This window comes from Ischnura elegans, chromosome 11, assembly GCF_921293095.1.
Source record: "Ischnura elegans chromosome 11, ioIscEleg1.1, whole genome shotgun sequence".
Taxonomy (NCBI): Eukaryota; Metazoa; Arthropoda; class Insecta; order Odonata; family Coenagrionidae; genus Ischnura; species Ischnura elegans.
Window position 1 is genome coordinate 13,423,998 of NC_060256.1, and position 19,924 is coordinate 13,443,921.

The 19,924-nt window shown below is 36.9% G+C and overlaps 1 protein-coding gene across 4 annotated transcripts; it reads left to right on the forward strand.

The window, feature by feature from the left end:
- Positions 1–37: 37 nt before the first annotated feature.
- Positions 38–19,280, forward strand: LOC124167834 (aftiphilin). Of its 4 annotated transcripts, none has more exons than XM_046545872.1 (8): positions 38–804; positions 1,370–1,546; positions 1,644–2,812; positions 3,840–4,064; positions 5,581–5,778; positions 8,441–8,501; positions 13,515–13,625; positions 16,750–19,280. In XM_046545872.1, the coding sequence occupies exons 2-8, from the start codon at positions 1,384–1,386 to the stop codon at positions 17,151–17,153; spliced, it is 2,331 nt and encodes a 776-aa protein (XP_046401828.1). In that variant the 5' UTR covers positions 38–804; positions 1,370–1,383; the 3' UTR covers positions 17,154–19,280. The 4 variants fall into 4 exon arrangements, with proteins under 4 accessions (XP_046401828.1, XP_046401827.1, XP_046401830.1 ...); XM_046545871.1 differs by having other exon boundaries at positions 38–800; XM_046545873.1 differs by lacking the exon at positions 38–804 and adding an exon at positions 1,071–1,162.
- The last annotated feature ends 644 nt before the right edge of the window (positions 19,281–19,924 follow it).

Consider the following 19,924-nt stretch of genomic DNA (forward strand, 5'->3'; position numbering starts at 1 on the left):
AGTTAGCGAATTTCGTAGTAAAGGTAGAAAAAATGAAATTTAAGAAGAAATTAAGTTGGAATGTGTATATTTCTGCTTTTAAATCTCTAAATCTATAATGAATTTAAAGGTGTGTATCGAAAGAGAGTTCGTGTATTCACCCCTAAATCTCCGCAAAGGATTTTTTGCATTGCCCTTGAGGTTGGTTAAAAGTAATAATCGTTTGAGAGGGTGAAAAGTCAGGGTTTTTGGCGTATCCTCTGGCATACGAACATTAGCTGTTGCACAATTTATTACGAAACGGTGTGTTTGCGTTGTCTTAAAATTATTTTTGTTCTTGTTCCGAATTCGTACCATGGTTGCTCGAACCCGTAGCTGTTAAGGCATTATCATGAACGTATAGGAGGCATAATGAGCACAGAGAGCAAGTTACCCGATGTAAAACTAAATTCATAAATGATCGTCGGTGAGAGAACCTCTGTAGGTTTCTAGGTATGCTCAGATCGCTCAAGTGTAAAATCTGTACGAGTGATCAAACGGAAGAGGGAGTTGATTTCCTCAGTGTTGCCAAATCAATTTGCTCTTTATCTTATTTATTCCACTTGACGTCATTTGTGTTTCAGCTACTGCTTTCTGTAGAGTAGGAATAATTTGGCAAAATAAAACTCATCTGTTGTATTTTTGCTCCGTATGTTTTGGATGATAAAAGTAGAAATGATAAACAAACTGCAATACACCTTCCTTCAAGCGAACTGGCAACGCAAAAGGTGTGCTCACTAATGAGGAAAGAGGATTGGCAGATATGGAGAGCAGGTGATACTGTAAGTACGTAATATTTAAGTTATTACTTTACAGCCCCCGTTTTACTGATGGTAATGGTTAAAATTAAAGCCTTTTATCATAATTTTCTCAATAAATATATTATTTAAGGATGGATCTTTGGGTTTCGCGTTATTTGACCGTTGTGCCACATCGATCGTGATAGTATTTCTTCGTTGATACAGTTGAAGTCTCTTGAACGACTTGACCATTGGTCTCAATCAAAGATTATCGTAAATATATTATCTCTGCAATGATTAAAACATTTTTGCCCTTATACCATATGGTACCCGAAGACTAGGTTGACCTTCATTCTGTGTGTCATCTATTGTGCATCTTAAGCGGAGTTGTGACTTGTTAAGAGGTTAATACTTGTTCTCATTCAGTGTTGGGTTTTTAAGTTACCAATTTTATTTCGAAGTAATTAGTCTTCCTTTGTTGAATACACATCTCTGTTCCAACGACTGCTCACAGTTGACGTTTAAGAACCTGCGTGTTTGTAGTGTGCTATGTGTATGTTCTTGCAAATAGTGACTACAGCTATTTGAATTTAAATAAATATTGTTTACAGGGAAAGAGTAATAGATGAACAATAACAGCAGTACTAAATGCTTGGACACAATGTCTAGTGCAATCCCTCCATTGATTCCAACTGTTCCACCACCTATGGGAAGCGACGATGAAAATAACGTCGATGATGATGATTTCGGTGATTTTACTACTGCAAGTTTTGCCTTCGGTTGTTTGGGTGAGGCATCACGTTTTGTCACGTCTTTTTTTCTTCATTAATTTGGTGGTCTCCATTGTTTGTTTGTTGACATATGGCTACTTTTTTATTTCCTCAGGAGAATCAAAGGGGTCAACACCTGAAAAACGGTCACCTTGGATCGAGTGTGTTGATCAAGATGTTTTTCCGGAAACAGTAACATCTAATTCGGAAAAAGTAGACCAAATAAATGAAATATACGAGGATGAGATATTTCACAACTGCTCGGAGACGATTGAGAGGGAGGAAGAAGGTAAAGACCTGAAAGTGGAGTCTGATGAAAAATGCCTTGAACGGTTTACGGAGGAGAATAACGCGGATGATCCTGAGGACGATGAAAGTGATTTCGGCAATTTCGAAAAGTGCATGACAGAAGATACTGAAGAGAAGAAAGTGGATTTTTTATCGGTGGACAGAGGGGCTTTATCAGCTATCTCCGGTGTGCAGGATAATACCAGCCAAGATTCCGTGATTTCGTCCGGTGCCACGGATTCAGGACTTTGTAGTGCGAGTCAAAAGAGTGAGGAGGAGGAAGTTGTTGATGTTTTGGATGCAGGAGTGAGCGTAAATGCCACTCTGGACGACTCTAGTGGTAGCGACGAAACGTTAGTTGTTGGAAAGAAAAGGACACCCAGGGAAAAATCTGAAGGGTGGCACGATGGTTGTGAGAGAACGGTTGACGAGAATGTGTTTCCCCAATCTTCCATTGTATCTGACGATGCTGAGTGTGATGCTAAAATAGATGGTAGTAGGACTAGACTTAGCAACGACGAGGATGATGACGATTTTGCCGATTTTTCCGCATTCCGTGCTAGTGACAAGTGCGCCGACACGACCGACGGGGCTAATTTCCCGAGTGCCGATTGTAATGCCATTAATGCCAAGGATAAGGATTTAGTATTTAAGAACGACGATTGTGATTTAGAAGATGATTTCTGCGATTTTGCTAGTGCCACGGTCTCCAATCATGCGGAAGATGGATTAACATTCCAGCCCATAGATGAACCGAACTTTGGTGAAAGAAACCTCGGTTCTGATGATGAATTTTCGGACTTTGCATTCGCACCCACTAACTCTGTGGATAGAGCACCTACGGAAGACGTTCCTCGTGACCCATTATTGTCGAGTGATCAACAACCACCTGAAGAACCTCCCATTTCTGCTGATGAAGCTTCCAAGGACGATTCTGCGGAGCAGTTTCATCACACAGAGGATTTAAAGTTATTTCAGCTTCTACAATCCGGAAAGGTAAATACTTACTTAATGCAATGATTAATTATCATATCCAATGCAAACTTTAATTATGTGTATTGAGTGCCTCATTTTCCATCAGTATCTATGAGCACATGCCTAAGTACAGCAATATTAGCCCATGTTGCCTTCCCCCCTATCTTTCTGTACCTCAAGGTTAATTGGTTTTGTATCAAGCTACTCCTTTCCAGCTTGGCATGCATAGTGCATTTCAAATGACGTGGAAGCTGAGGTTTTGGCTTTTCTTTCAGTTATCCCTCTCTTATAAAAAAAAAGCCAGGGGAAGACTGACTCGCTCTCAGGAGAGGAGTGTGAATTCTTGCTAGTTGCCTGTAGATCACGTGACTGGAATCGAGTCTCTCCTCTCGGCTGTTTCCACATCGTCAGCCCCTAAGTCATTTAAAATGAAATCCACTCCTCCATGGTGATATCTGGATTCACTAATGACTGAACTAAAATGAAAAATGTTAAGGATACGGTAAAGTAATCGACAAAGTACAAACCCTGGCTTATCCGAGAAGCGTTAGAGATTAAGAAACGCTAGCAGAATTTCAACAGGGACTATGGTTTAAAAATCAGCCACACGTGGTATCCTGCTCTAAAATTATGCAAAATACAATGACAACTCCTTCACCCCTTTCAACCTCCTTCCATGTAAATACCCTCCACTGAAAGACTTTCCTTCGCCAAATTTTGGGCTATACCAAACAAATATGCGGGGTGCATCAGAAAAACATTCCCAACTGCTACAATGATCCATGAGAGCTTCAACCAAGGTATAAAACTATCACTGTTAACATTGTTTAAACATTGGAACTATTGATTTAAAACACTTAATTCCATTTATGGTTTGTCTCTTTTTCAAGATTAGATGCATCTTGTGAAAATGTGTTAAAAGTAGAACTCTGCACGTTTCCAAATGGCCTAAATTTTAGCCCAGGCCTTTCATTTCAGTAGTAAGATTTTGCTGCATTTGATATGAGATCATCTTGTCTAAATTTTTTTCATTGTCTTATTCCTCTAGGCTGACTCTTGCGTGGAATCTCTTGCTGAGCTTGCCTTTCAGAGTTTGTCAGATGATGAAGGCAAGGATGATTTTAATGGAGACCTACGGGAAAGCTTGAATGATGGGCCAGTGTGGAAGCAATTGCAAGACGTTGAGACGACTCATGCCCTCTCATACCAGTGGGGAGGCTCCTCCTCCAACAAGGCTCTTCTCTCAGCACTGTCGATCGATTCACGGAATATTGTAAGTTTGGCTTTTGCCTTATTAATTTTATGCCTTAATCTCTATCAGGAGAATGTTCATGTAGATTTACTCTGATTTGCTAATTTTTCACTAAATACTGTGTATAAAGTCAAAATTCTCTCTATTAGGAGTATGTTGTCTGTTTTACTAAACATATATTAATTCCTTTTATGTCTAAATTTAGAAGTACAAGGGTATTACTCTGTTTGCATTGAGGTTTACTATAGCCATAGGAGTTCATATATCTATTGCATTTCTATTATAAATTATGGAGCTCGCCATCTCACGTGAACTTTGGTTGACAGTTGTGATCATATTCTTCAGGGACATTAGGTAATGGTATGTCTTTATAGGATGTGTGGAGTTTGACATTGCATTGTGCTGACTGTGCTTGCACTTGTTTCTGTTCTGGGTTATTCAGTAACATATTCTGGCTTATTCTTGGAATCACTCATGCAATTAATATTGTACTCGGAAATTTAAGAAGCTTTATTTGTGGCATTACGCTTTCAAAGATATTTTTTCTGTATTGTGTCTTACTTGAAGGTTGTCTATGACCTGATTTGTAAATGTATGTTAGAGGTGCTCATTAACATGGTGCTCAGAGAGTGATTTATATGTATCTCAGGTGTCGTTTCCTTCTTGTAATATACTGGTTATTACAATGAATTCAAACAACTCTGATAAGCCTAAATCACAATAATTATTTTGTCCCTTTCAAGGTTTATCTCCAATAATGGCTAGAATAATCTTTCCAAAATGATAATTGTGTATGATCATGTCCATCAGATAGATATTGCGATTGCTTTTCCGAAAATTTGAACCATTTATTTTTCTTTTGCTCCTTTTTCCTTTCTATTCCTATCCTGTGACACATTGTGCGACTGTGCAGAAAATCAGAAGTAAAACAGAATGGGAAGGGAAAGAATTTCTTTCTATTTGGATTCTGAATAGAAAGCAATAATTCTCTAGGCTTGATTTCCAAGTCACTGCCTGGCATCAGGATCGAAAAGGAAAAAGAACATATGAAGTGACTTGTGGAATCATAGAAAAATTGCAATGATAATTTCTGCTTTCAATGAAATGAAGGGTTGTAAACACTGAGAAAGAGATTGTTAAGATGACTGATATCCAGAACATCTAGGATTTTGATCAAAAACCTTGCATGGTGAAAAGTTAATTTTAAAAAATTAATACCACAGGAGTTCATGTGGAATTACAAAGGTTTTTACTTTGTATTATGTTAAGCCTATTCTATGAAGTCAGAACTGAGACAACAATTCACAAAAACGTATCCCTGTAACCATACATCCGAGATAAATAATTTTGTGATTTAGGCTTCATTTGTTTGAATTGCATTTTTAATTAATAGTTCTAGTTATTTTCACCATTTGTGTATTCTCCATGTTGCCTGAGGTTTTTCTCAGTAGAGGAAATATATGTTATCACCCTGCTTCTGTTTTTAACTCTCGTGTGCCAATGTCTGTCATGGTGTGCAAAACATTCTTTATGGTAGCTTTTTGGACCACGGTGGAATTCTACGGCTGTGCCAAGGTTTGCTGCCAATTTAGGCTTTGATCCATTGGAACCAGTGAGGGCTCCTCCAGCTGCAACAGTTAGCAAGGCGCCAAAGGAGAAATCAGGATCAACACCTGGAAATCAGCCCCCTCCAGCTATTCAGCCTACTCGGACAAATGCTGTGCCAGATTCTGAGGTGAGACTGTTATCTTGTTTTTACTCCTGAGATTTACCACGGGAAGAAGCAATCTCCAATCACTTAATGCACAAAATAAGCAAATAGGTAGAGGCTTGTACATGTATCCATTGTAACACCATCATAGCAATGCTACTTACTCTTTGTTAAGGCCATTTTACGCTATGAATGATCATTTCTAAGTTATGCTGACGTTCATGCACTTGATCACTTGAAAGTATGGTGAATGATTTCGTGATGTGACTCTCAATGGCACATATCGCTTCTAGTGATATTTCTGACCACAGAGAGCTGTTTTGAAAGCCCCAGATGAGTGTTTGAAATTCTCAGATGGTGAAATACCTTGTTTACATGTGAAAATATATGTTGAATTAAAAAACCTTGTAAATTTCACATAAATGAATATTGACCCTGCGGCCACTCAGTTTAACCATGGTGTCGCTGTACCGGTATCTTGAGCAGTTTAGTGTTGAGGTTATAAGAACTGTGACAGTGAGATATGTGAATAAGTTGTCTGTGAAAGTAAGAATTTAAGCTACATCGCAGAATACAGAATATATTTTGAACTGACTCACGAGTTACAACAAATTAACGGATGATGTGGTCAGAAGTTGGGTAAGTTTCACTATTGAGCCTGATGCTATGCAAACTATATATGCAGTATGTGAACTGCGCTCCAAGCATATTTTGCACAACCCTCCAAAATCAATATCAACCACTACTGTTTTCAGTGAATGCATGTTCAGTACTGCAGGTCATATTTATGTAAAAATAGAATAGATTAGACCCAGCTATGGTTAAAGTGTTGAATTTCTTAAATGAAAACCTGTAGAAAGAACCATTGGGTGCCTGATGTAATGTGACTTATTGGTCGATCATAACATTCTTTAACAACGTGTTACTTAAACTTTTTGACGAGGCAAATAAAATTATGGAGATGATATTAAGATTTTTTACGGAGCTTTCCTGCTTATTTACTTCTAGTGTAAATTATTTTCATTCACTTCTTGTGGTTGTCCATTTAAATTTGCCATTAATTCAGATAATACGAGTTCATGCTTGGAACCAAGTTTCGAGAACCGATGGGGAAGAACCAGACCGAAACCGAGAACCGAAAAAATTTGAGAACCGACTCATCCTTACTTTCTACCATTGAGTTGACTATCTCTATGCTTGCTACTTTTTGATTTCTCTTAGCAAAAATAAGTCATCTTGGCTAAAAATTCTTTCAATATTTGGAAATTAATTTGGAAGTAATTGCAATTGGTAAGTACCTAAATTAATGAACTTTGGGGGCTAAGTGTTGTTCTGCAATCGATGTAAGGGAAATAGAAAGTGACAGTCATGAGCTAAAGTCAGGGATTTTCCCCTTTTTGACTTAGGAAATTTAGAAAATAATGTACACGTTGGGCCAGAATGATTGAACTGTTTGTTTTTGTCTAACAAGGGAAGTGTCCGAAAATCAAACTGGGTCTCAGGTCTTTGTAGTGTTATAGTCCATCGGTGGCTATCAATGAATCACTCCCCATATGAGGTAATATAACCAATTGTTTAAACAAAAAACGTAGTTAAACATTTACAGGTCAAATACATTCCCTTAGAAATTGGTCTCGATCAAGAATCAGCTGTAGCCCGGTGGTTACGCTGTTCGACTGAAAGAAGGCATCCGTGTGAAAAAAATGGGAAAATATCAGATGCTGCTGCATTGCAGAAAAAGATTTCCAAGCAGAAAAATAAAATTTTAGTGAAATAGTAACAATAGTAATAATGCTGAATAACAGGCTTTTGTAAAATGATAAGTAGAAACAAATTATGAAAAAGTGCCACAGCCAAGAATCAATCCTAGGACCTCCAAATAGGAGTCAAACTCTTTTTTCCAATGCAAAAATCCTCACACTCCCTTCTTTATATATTTTGACATGTGTTTACTTCTGCGTTCTTTTTGAGCCATTGATTTTATTCCGTATAGGAAGTGATTCAGGGACAGCTCCTGATTGATTACTATACTACAGGGTTTGATAAAATCTGAGATCCGGTTTTTGGACACTCCCCTCGTAAATGAACGCACCAAAGAGACAGTTTTGCCATGATGTGGTCCTCTCACCCCAGAATTTTAAGCTTCAATCAAATTTTATAATATAAGACATGGTCTCAGGCGTTACTTTGTGAAATTGCTTCATCATAGAATAAACTAAAATTACCCGGGTTTCAGCATCTAATGCTATCACCTGATGATAGCATTAGATATTGCTGAAACCCGGGTCGTGCTATTTAAAATAAAGTGTGGAATAGAACAAAGTAATTTTATTTTATTCTATGACAAATTTTATAAGTACAAAGTTGCACAAAATACTGATGCAATCCCAAAAAAACTGATTTTCATTGATTAATATATATACCATATGGTTTTTTCAAACGACCGACCCGAAGGAGTTGATATGTCTAAAATGGCGTTCTCTCGAATCACATATTAAATATATTTGCCATCATTGTGGTTAAAGTGCCTTAAAAATTGTAATTTGTGATCTTAAAATTCTGAGGTGGTGGCAATTCACGAGAAACTTGGTGGACATGGTCCAAACGTTTTCCCAAATTATTTTTCTATAACCCTCCAGTGTATTATAGATGTTTTTTTATTTTAATTTTTCTTTTATCGTTTCAGGAGAATGTACCAGCTGCTCAGTTTGACTGGAACAGTAGTGGTCTGGTCAATCCTCTTGAATGTGAGTATTGAATTGAGCTTAATTTTTATTTGTCTCACATCAATTTTCTCCTTTGGTGGTTGCTTCTATGTCTTATGTATGTTGTGGTGTTGGGTTGATCTCCTTTTGCCTTTTTATAATCATTGTTCTGGGAAATGAGTGTTACTTCTTTGTGACATTACCAGGTGTTAAGAGAATGTAATATTTTCCATGTTTTTTGAAGCATTCATTACATTAATCTTGTTATAAAGTCCAATCCAGTCGTACAGTTTTAAGTGTGTCACCAAGCAGCTGTTTGCATTTAGTCATCCAGCTTTATTTTCAAAAATCTTATTTTTGCTAATTATTGTGTAAGCTTGATTACAGTGGAACCCCGATTTATCGTTCCCGCATTCATCGTTTTCCCGCATTCATCGTTCGCCGCTCCTGGTCTCAAATTAAGTTCCATAAAGACAATGTAATTTTTTCCCGCATCTATCGTTCCCCGAAGTATCGTTTTCCCGCATTGATCGTTTGAAGATCGCGGTCCCGTCGAATAATTTTCCCACATTCATCGTTTGATAAAAATGAGACGAAGTGTGTACAACGTGTTATTTATGGCTAATAACAACAGACACATAGTTTTAATCTTCCCCAGGAGCTAGAAATGCGATAGGGAGAAGCAGAGTGCTGTGGGATAGTTACATTAGCGTATTTCCCAAGATCCGGTATCCCCCTCCATTCAGCACTCGCCTCCCCCCAGTTGAAGCTTTCTTCCTCTCCGAAATAAAAAAAGGTCCCAGCTTGAGCAGGGATCGTATTACGACGACTAAAGAGGAGAAAAACAACTTTAACAGAGACACTGGCCTTAAAATCAGCCGTACTTGGCAACCCGTAATCGGCAAAAATAATCGACAACCTACTCCTCCAACCTCTCACTCCCCTCCCCACACCACCTGACACGTATACCTATATATACCAATTTTAAATCCCACCTCTTCAGATTCCCTTGAGAGAGCGACCAGCATCGGTCGGGAAACGTTGGGGCCACCCAAAATCTGATGCGGCGACATAGCCCAAAAGTTTTAATTCAACATGACGAGCACCCGCGAAAGTTTTAACGAAGAATTACGACGACCTTAGCTTCGAAAGAAAATATCAAGTTACTCGAGAACAAAAGAAACCTGTTCCACGCCTCCCGCTTTCTCGACCGCTGACTTTTTTTTAGCTGACCCGCTTCAAAGATCCCCACCTCTGGAGGTCAACTGCCGCATGAATCACCGATTAGCCCGAAAGGTGTGTAAAAATGAATTTTGGCAAATGGTATTATACTTTTATTAGATTGAGATATTAGTGATGTACACGTAATTCAAAAAAGAATGATACCAAACACGACGTATTTCTAACCTTATTTAACCATTTTAAGCAAGGAAATAGTTGGAATGATACGATGGTGATTTCTGGCGAATATCGATATCCTCGCAGCTGATAGTGAGCTTCACGGCAGTTGATGCGGATTTATTTCGAAAACAGGGCGTCTGGTTACAATTTACGAGTTATGCTACAAGTCTCACTTGTCTGAGGTGCTAACGAAGCGATATCTTCTCAGGATATTTTGTTTCTCCCTACTAGCAATCTGAATTCATCTGCTAATTTAGAGATACGCTACTTATTGTTAGAAATGAGTGGGTAAGTTGCCTTCTCTATAGGATAAAAAATTTCACTGCGCAGTCATATGGTCATGCTTCACCCTCTGCAGTAAGCTCTGCCTACGCCGTATGCGATACCATTAGTGCCGAACTTCACCTCGTACGAGTGGTTCCGTACTTTCCCGAGTGGATTGACTTAAAACTAGCGAGTGTTTTCCGTGTGGGTTCAATGGAGTCAGGTTTCATTTTCATTAGTTTTATTCTTATTCGTTTTCGGACCATGGCCCTTCCGAAGACACAAGTGAGAACTTGAAAAGATGGACTGAAAATAATTGATGATGAAGAAAAGAATCCGGGCTAGAAATACGTGAATATTGCAGAACGCCTCGGTATGTCTGGTAGCACATGACGGCAGGGGTAGGGGTAGAGCGAGATCCCTGGTGAAAACGAGAAGTGGGATGAAGCCGAGGATCAGGTGGGCGTGCCGCTGACGATTAACGCTACGTTGCCTCGATCATATTAAAAATTTAATTGCTAGAAAGGAACATTTCAAATAATAAACTATTTTTGGCCTTCTTGATCCATCTCATAACCAATCACTGCGACGGCGAAATCAGTTGTTTGAGGAATAACACGCACATTTCTCTCGTAAATACGTGTACTTGAAATGGCATTTGATGGGTAAGAATTTTTACATCAGACAGAAATGCATAATAGCAGTGAAAATTCCGAGTGGAGTGCAAACATTTTTTAGCAAGGCGGCTTGTTTCTTTAGGATATTAGAAAGAGAGATAAGTCGAATCAACAATGTGACCTAAGTGTTTCGATTAAGTAATAATATTCCTGTAATCAGCTAAAATCTCGTTTGAATCCATTAATGAATATCATAATTCGCAAAAATCCAGCGGATCCTGGGACATAGGCAACCCGGGCAAACATTCCCGCATTCATCGTTTTTTTCATCCATCCCCCTGAAAAACGACAGATCGAGGTTACACTGTATTTTAAACCAGCCACATAAAGGCAGGAAATGCGTGTGACCTTATAAGAGGAAAACTTCACATCGACTGGAAATTAAACTTCATGAGGGAAAATATCTTTCTTTGGAAAAGTTGGCGATATTTAAGGAGAGAATATTAATCGCATATTTAACGGTCTTTACGTTGGCTCAACATTTTAAATGTCATGCTTAATTCCTGGTCAGGTTGATTTTTTTCTACTTTCGAATCTAGTGGATTTAATTCTCACTCACGTGGTAGCCTCCAGACTAGCACATAGGTTGGTTTCATAAAAAGCATTTTAGGTATTGCTCTATAAGTTCTTGTTAGACTACAGAATGTTGCATAAATGCAGTTACTATGAAAAATGTGACCAAATAAGACTGAAATATCTCTTCTGGACCCTGAACTATCGAATGGTCATTTACTCAGACTCTAAATCTCAATTCATTTAAAGAATTTGGATGCTGGAAGTTGAAAATAAGTTGCGACAAAAGAAATCTTCCTCAGTCAGCCATTCTTTTGTGTGGTTAAAAAAAAAAACAGTTTCGGTTCAGTAACTTGTTTGGAGAGTGCAGCTTACTGGGGAAAGGAATTGCTCACCAAAGTTCAAGAGTGTGTACAGTGATAATAATTACTAAGCAAACAGTGCAGGGCCTAGGATGGTCCAGAAAGGAGAAATAATGGTTCCTTCAAACTCAAATCACAATTGACAGTTAAAATTGGTGAAGGAGGCCATTGGGACATTAAAACTGATCCTGGAAAGTTGTAGGTGCCTGTACCCTTATGCTCTGGACCTTCTGACGTTTTGGTGTAAAGGAAGTAGTATGTGGGTGCTATGCATTCATAGCACTGTTGTTGAGAACCCATAATCTGGCAGTGTTGCCTAGACGGACTGCTGAATCATTAGCATAAAATGGTATTTTTATTGAATCATTGCATTGTGAATTGTTAAAACTTTATCCTCTCCTTGTACATTCTTCTCAATCTTGATGATGGGAAGAACTGTTACTTCCTCTTCTATTATTAATTTTAGTTAGGTCTCTGCCATTCTTTATCTAAGGATGTATTCAGCTACCTCAGAGGTTATGTGCAATTTCAGTTATTACTTTGTAGTATCGCGTAGTGGACATGTGTTCTTCTCATTTTCTCACCCTAACTCATATCTACCTCCAAAGCTCGGTGGGAGGAATGCCAGACTGTGGTGTAGCAAACGACACTTGGCAGGTGACATATGCTGTGTTGCTTATTTTTAAAAATTCTTTTAGACTGCGACTTCAGTAATGGGGAATCATCCTCTAATGGTGGTGAATGGTTAACGTTGCTAGATTTGAAAGTGTTAAAGTGCAAGTTGCTGGCATCTAGAAATGTGAACCTTGGAAAAATTGGCATACGAATTAAGGGAAATTGGATAGTGCAGTGATCTGCAAATTGCTGCTGAAAGCCAAAGGTCTGTGGTTCGATTGCAGGTCAAGGGAAATTTTTTTCTATGGTAATTAATCCAAATTATGTATTCAGGCATACTTGCATATCTTCAAACACAAGTGTGGAAAGAGAGGAAATTGGTGGATGTAATCAAGTGTATAAATCTTTGAAACCCTGGAAACTGAAAATAAATAATCGCTTGCTTCATGTTGACTGACGTATGCAGGGACTAAAAACGCTCTACTCCATGCTCTCTCCATGATTTAACCTATTGGTTCACATTTTACTTTTCGTTAAACATCCCATTTGTTCCCTTTTTTTCTGCAGCCCAATAGGGCAGTGTTGCAGTGCATTTTAATGCAATCGTTGTATTGCCTCCATCACTAAACAGCCTTTTGTACTGGAATATTGCTCACCAAAGTTCCTCTGACTACTAACATCTAGTGATCGCATGTTTTTATTTGGGTCCTTACATTTGAGTTCAAATACTTCGCTTGAAAGTAGTTTCAAAGCTGAATATTTTCTCAAATATAATCATTTCTCTGGAATATAATTGGTGAACTGATTTGAACTGAGCACTTACATACTGGTTCTCAATGTATTGAGAACATTCATTTAGGAATTGGTGACTAACTTTATGAAGTGTTAAACTCTATTGTGTGTAGAATAGGTTTTGTGACATCTCCTTGATGTTGCAATGATAACCTTGATATTTAGATGTTGCTATTAATGTTGGTGAAAAGCACTGCCAGATTGTTTTTTTTACGTTCCTTTTTATTTCGGACAGTTTTGTCTATTTCCTTGGTTACTGGGTCATCATAAATGTCAGTAAGAGAAAGAAATCCCTCCCTTTGGGTATCTATGGGTTTGCATTGCCTCCCTTAAACTAACAAATTGTTCTTCTCTCTTCTCTCCCCGCCTTTTTTTATTAAATTTTGGGACACCCTTGCTTTTGATGAATGGTGCTTGGCACAAACACGTAGCAACTCATAGGTCAGCCCTCCTAGACCTGGACTTTTTCACGACATATGATAACTTTGCCTCCTCCTCTTCCTCCACCGCTCCTCCTTCCGATGCTGCTTGGAGACTTGCCAGTAAGTAAATGCTGGCATTTACTCTCTTTTAAGAAAGCCTGAAGGAAACAGAATGGATGATTTTCTTTATCTGTTAGTTGAGGCTGCGGAGCACAGTATTTGATTCTCTAAATGTCTTGTATTATTGTGGTGCAGAGTAGATACACCATGAAATTTACCCCATCATTTGAATTTCATTTAGTTTTGGGATTCAAATAGGTTAATATTCAGTTTTACTTTTGATAACACCTATGCTATGATATCTTCCTGAACACATTTGTCAGATGCATGTATTAACTATTCCCAAGCCCTCAGGATTTCACTGGTTTACATTAATGTGGCAAGATTAACTTATAATTATCCTTATGTATGATGATTATTAACAAATTATTGATAAAAATGATTGATATGAAATGATGATTGATGATCATATTTTGTTTTTTATTGCCCTTAAAATCTCTTGAAACTTATGGACACTTACGAACTTGAGTTGTAACCATTTTATGTTTTTAACTCGTGAAAGATGTCGGACTACTTCTTCTCATTTTTGTTTACTGAAGTATTAACTTGGCTGATAAGTAGCTATTTTATTGTGCCACAGAGTATATGCTGAGCCTGTACGTGCATTACATGCTTAAATTATCTAATGACTCTAGGAGAAAGGTGGATGGACATGAGCTATTTATTGTTAGCCTACAGAATGGTCCGTGGAAAATTGGGCTAACATGGGGAAAACTTTGAAAATTGAGGCCATCTTAAAGGTGTTCAAGAGGGAGTCACATTTAGTATGATTGTGTTAGTTTTTTACTACATAAATGTATTCTGGTTCTGAACCATGAGGTTTTTATTGCATCAAATCAGGGATGGAGTATGTACAAATCATTATTTTTATGGCGAAGTTCTGCACCATTAATGGAGATAATTTAATAATTCAGAAGCAAATGCTGTGTGAATCAGCAACATAATAGTGGAGCTTTTTAAATACGTTTATCTCTAATGCAATTTTAATAGCTGTGGTGGATGTTGATTAGTTACTTTGAGTCACTGATGATCTTTTTGCATGTTTACACGTGAGCACAATAAATGGTGTTTTCTACTATGTATCTCACATATACCTTCAATTATGTATATTTCACAATTACACTTTCCTTCTCCGATGATGCTTGGGTTCTTAACTGTTGGGTGGATTTGGTGTTGTTAATTTTACTATGGTCTTTTTCTCTTGTGTGTACTTCATAAGTTCCTGCAAAAATATTTAGAAGCACTAGAAGGTATTGTGTAATGTTAGTATTTTTTGCTTTGTGTGTGCTTAGTTAAATGGTGGTTATTGGAGGAATGTGAATTAGCTTTTGACAAATGTCTTATATAAGTTCATGTCAGAAATTGATCATTAAGAGATTGATTTAGAAGATAGTAATTATGTAATGGCAAACTGTGCCATTGTAATACTTATAGTATTTAAGATTTCTTTGTTTGTCTAGCAAGGCATTAACCAATAACATGCTATTGCTACTGTCATAAAGAGTTAAATGATGTGATCATTTAATATCAGGTTTTATCATTTGTTAGTTAGATTTTTCGGTTTTTGAATTTTATTTTAGATTATCGTCAAATTGATTTTGAAAAGCCTTCCCATTTTGCATTAATACATGATTGAGACCAGTTGATACTATACCATTGGCAAAATTTATTTAGTTGTTATGTCTGAATGATGATTTTGTAATTGGAAGATTTTTTTGCAAAGAAGAGTGTAGGATTTTATAAAATCATTATTCATTTTGAACTGATTATCTCTTCAAGATAAACAACACAATTTTGAAAATATTTTAACCAAGACAAATTGATATGGACAGTTTAATTGAACGCAATAAAAAGGGACAAGATTCTGTTTCTTCATAGTGCCCTAATGACATATGCTGCTGTAATATAGTGTAACTTATACCGGCACGATCCCATTTTTCAATGTGTGCTGTCATTGAGTGTGCATGTCACTAATTTACTGTGTTATCACAAAGAAATTTAAGGCTTGGTGCATAGGCTAGCTCTTTCTGGTCTATTTATTAATCTTTTCGATCCAGCTTCGTAATTATCATCAGTAAATAGTAATGAAGAAGAGTCCGGCTCCAGGTCTTGTACTTTAAAAAAAAAAAAAAAACAATTGTAACTACTGATGTTGGATACATATTCATGTGTTTTTTGCTAAAATGATCATCATATTTTTGTAAGACTTACTTAAAACTTTCCTCTACTAGTATTGAAATGCACTGAAGTTTTTGTGTTAGTGGAATGTGGCATACACTGCCAAACATTTTTCTGCAGCATGGAATGTGTTATAATTAGCCATAAATTGATTCTGTTTGATGTAGAATCAGCGATTAGCTGAGTAAATCCATTCCTCTTCTGAGTCTGCATTTTAGAAACCTTACTTTTTCTTGCATTACTTACATTAACTGGTAAAGAGGACAGTTATTTTTATGGTTCTGAGTTTACAACCTCTCAAATGTTTAGGAGTCTCTGCTTCTATTGGTTTTTTTTTCAATTATCTATGCAAGCCATCTGCCATTTTCTACAACAATAATTGTAATAATGTCGATTATTGCAATTATTGTATGCACCCATTTTATATTCATTAAATTTGCTACTAGGAGTCTACTAATTCTCACCAATTTAATCCATGAGCTCATAAATACTTAAGTCACTGGCATCTCACTTGTAAAAATGGTATGAAAATCCTGTTAGGGTGTTATGAATTTTCCGTATTTCTGTAAAAATGCTTTCATGTTAATGAAAATTTTCATGCATGGTTTGATGTTAATAGCTATGCTCCTGAAGTATGTCCTCTTCCATAAGTCCTCTAAGAATTCCTCAGGTTTTCATTGCTGATGGAAATGAAGTAGTCTATTTAGTAAGGTTAGAATTTTCAGTAAATTTCTTGTCATGGTGTTAATAAAACAATCCATGGAATTAGTCTCTAGGCATTACTGTGGTAGAATGACAGTGAAGATGGACTACATGGTATTAGATTTTCAATGTTTACTTTAGTGAATGCTTTTTTCAAAGTTAATTGATTGTTACTGGTTCAAATTGTGGCATTATGAAGTGAGTCATCGTTGAAAGATATTCATTGAGCCATTCTCTTTGATAGGTCTTGAGAAGGAGTTCTTATCAGCACCAGAGGAGAAGGTGGGGACGACGTGTTTAACTCCTACCCAGCAGCCCTTGCAGCCCACGAAGAAGTCACAGCAGCAAGACTCTCACCAGAAACTTGTCGAGAAAATACTGGCCACGGAAACCTTGCAAAAACCAGGGGGGCAGAATTCGAGGAGTTCCCTGAGCAATAGAGCCAGGGCCAAGCGCAGGCAGGTGGAGGGTGTGACTCTCTGTCCCGAGTCTTTGGCTGTGATTCACAATCTTCCCGACTTGTCGTTCATCAATGCACGAATGCTCATGTTTCCTCTGAGGGAGTCTTCTAATGTCGATTCTGGTCCACAAAGTTGTCCCGTGTCCTTGGTGGGCACAACCAGCTCATCCTCCGCATATCCCGAATAGCTGGGCAGCATTTATTGTCAAATTATGATGGCGTATTAGTAGGTTACTTGGTGGTGGAAATGGAGCAGTTATCTGCAGGAATCATTATTTCTGATGATATTATTGGCCAAAGAGAGCTTTTTCACTCTATAGGAAAAGAAAAATATTGCTTCCCTTGCCCCAGGTACTTTTAGTCTATAGTGAATTAATTCATGTTTGAATACTTTTCCAAGATAATTAACTCAATAGCCAATATTTTTTTCCACATTTTATCTTCTCTCATCAATCAATTGATGGGTGGTTTTTAATCATTACATGTTTGACCTAGTTTGTTTTTATAAGCTGATTGACAATTAGTAAAATTTAGGCTGTTAAGCTTCTGCCTGGTTGCTGGTATGAATTGGGGCATAATTTTACTGTAGACAATTGTTAATTTATTTCCCTTTAAATGTGTACAATGTGAGGTATTTTTGTGGAGAAATGAGTTACAATTTGAAGGCTAGGAGATGTATAGTTGTAATTAAATCAATTCGGTGTTATATTTATGAAAATATTTTAATAAATCAATTCTTTTCTTTTCCTGGTAAAAATCAAAATGAAGAAAAATTTGCCAATGAAATTATTTTGTGAATATTTTCATATTTATATGTTTGATGGCTGTAAGAGAAATATGAGTCTTACACAGTAAAGGCCCATTTATTAACTGGCTCTTGCTCGCTTAAAGATGTTGATGTTCATGTTTTTGAATGGTACCTGCATGTGTTAGCTGGGTAAAGGTTTTGTAAAGAACTATTAGCAGTTGGGTAGTGATGATGAGTGCTTGAATTTAATTTTTTTAAGGAAATTGAGCTTATGTATGAAATATGTTTTAAAATTGCTGTGTTTACATGAAAGAGGTGAATGTTTTTTTATTGCTATGAAATGTAGTGGAAGTATTTCTTATTCTTATTTAGTTTCATTTTTGGGAGTCACTATAATATATGTTAGTTGAATGTCTAAAATACTAATTCAATTGTTCATTCAAAAATTGCCGTTTTTATAAAGTCAGGGAAAATGAAAAATTTCGGACTGGAAATAAGGAAAATTAAAAATTAACCCTGCATATTTTTGCAATTCTTGTTATAAAATTTTGCAAAATTTATGTTATTTTATCTATCATTGCACAAAAAAGAATTGGTACAAGGTAAAGGCAATTTCAAGGGGGTGTGGTTGGGAGGCTACACACGTTCCCTCATTAGGTCTACATTTACATCAGATAAAGTGAGTCCATGGGAGACCACTGTGTTTTGAGGGTATTTATCCTAATCTCTCTCCCCTTTGACAAGGTCCTATAACTGACCGTAACAGCATGTGCTATTACCCGAATTCCCTGCGTTCTGCACTGTGGACAAACTGATCTTGAATTGGGAAAGTGTGAACCTTCAGCTTCATTGATGGTTGAATAGTATAAGTTGCTTCTCTCTATATGCATTTTTTTGTGCAGGAGAGTTGAATAGATTTCCTTTCAGTACTTATCAATTGAGCCCTTGTGTTGTTATTTCCTCGCTTATTCACGGGTATTTTAAATGCTAATCAATTTCGATCGATTGTATTTCATCGATTTCTTAAATTTGCTTGTGAGTTTTATTTAGCTTTGGAACAAGTACCGGTTAATGAGAAATGCTGCCCTATGTAGCTTCTTCCACTACAGTGTTAGGTAAAATAAATGTTTCCGTTCTCGCTATCTGATAATTTACTTCCATATCTGCTGTGCCGATACTTTCTAATTGATGATTTGGGCCCTGAGTGCATCTATGTACTTAATATTTTGTTTGCTACTCTCACATGTGCAGTTTATAAGGTGGTTAACATGTTGATTTTAATATGTGCATTTTCTTGTTATATCATTGGTTAAAATTATTCTTTTAGTGCCACAAAAGCCTCAAGAACTTGAATTGGTCAATTAGATGATAGAGGCTCAGTTCACTTCGATCAACTTTTTCCTTTATTACACATATACTCTATTGGATTCATATGTTTTTATAATCTACTTTTTTCATCTTTTCTTACTTCCCTTTTAGAATCATTTGTTATCCTACCATTGTTTTTAGTTCTCTCATCTTATTCTTAGTTTCTGTTAGCATATTAATAAAGCTTTATTCACAAACATATTCTATCTAGCCAAGATTTCCGTGTACAAAAATAGAAAAAGCTATTCTCTTCCCCAATGAATACTATTTTAGGTGAATTCATAAACGACAACCGAAAATTCACTGTCTTGGTCTCCCACATGTTCTAGTTGTACTTAATCCCTGGATATGACATGGCTCATTTAGATAATATTTGTATCTTCTTTGAATATGACTGGTGCTTGGCTCTTGATAAGGCATAGCTATTAGTGATACCATCCGTCCATTTACTCTCTCATGTTGTTTTCTCCATTGATTCCATTTATTGTTGATCGCCTATTTTTAATTTTATTAAGCATCCGTTACTTACTCTTCATTCATTTTAAGTCTTTTATTTACTACATTTAGGACTTTTTCTTTTTTGTTTTTTTGGTCTTCATTAGGAACTCTGAAAAATTTTCTCTTCTGGCTGTCAATATTTCACGTTTTACTTAGATGAATATTCATTTCTTTGAACTTTAAATGTAGTTCTAAATTGGAAATTACTCATGTATATTATTTACTGTAAAATTATCATCAACCGCTTAATACATTGTCGTTTGAAGGTCAGTTTGGATTGTTGAGGGTAGAGATCACTCCAGGCTCAGCCATTGGCATATGCAGTGGCGTAACTATGGGGGGGGG

Bases quoted from the DNA above. Each gene is read 5' to 3' on its own strand.
- LOC124167834 (XM_046545872.1), top strand. From the start codon at position 1,384: ATGAACAATAACAGCAGTACTAAATGCTTGGACACAATGTCTAGTGCA. The intron at 1,547-1,643 runs GTGAGGCATCAC...TTATTTCCTCAG, and splicing joins TTTTGCCTTCGGTTGTTTGG to GAGAATCAAAGGGGTCAACA. The intron at 5,779-8,440 runs GTGAGACTGTTA...TTATCGTTTCAG, and splicing joins ATGCTGTGCCAGATTCTGAG to GAGAATGTACCAGCTGCTCA.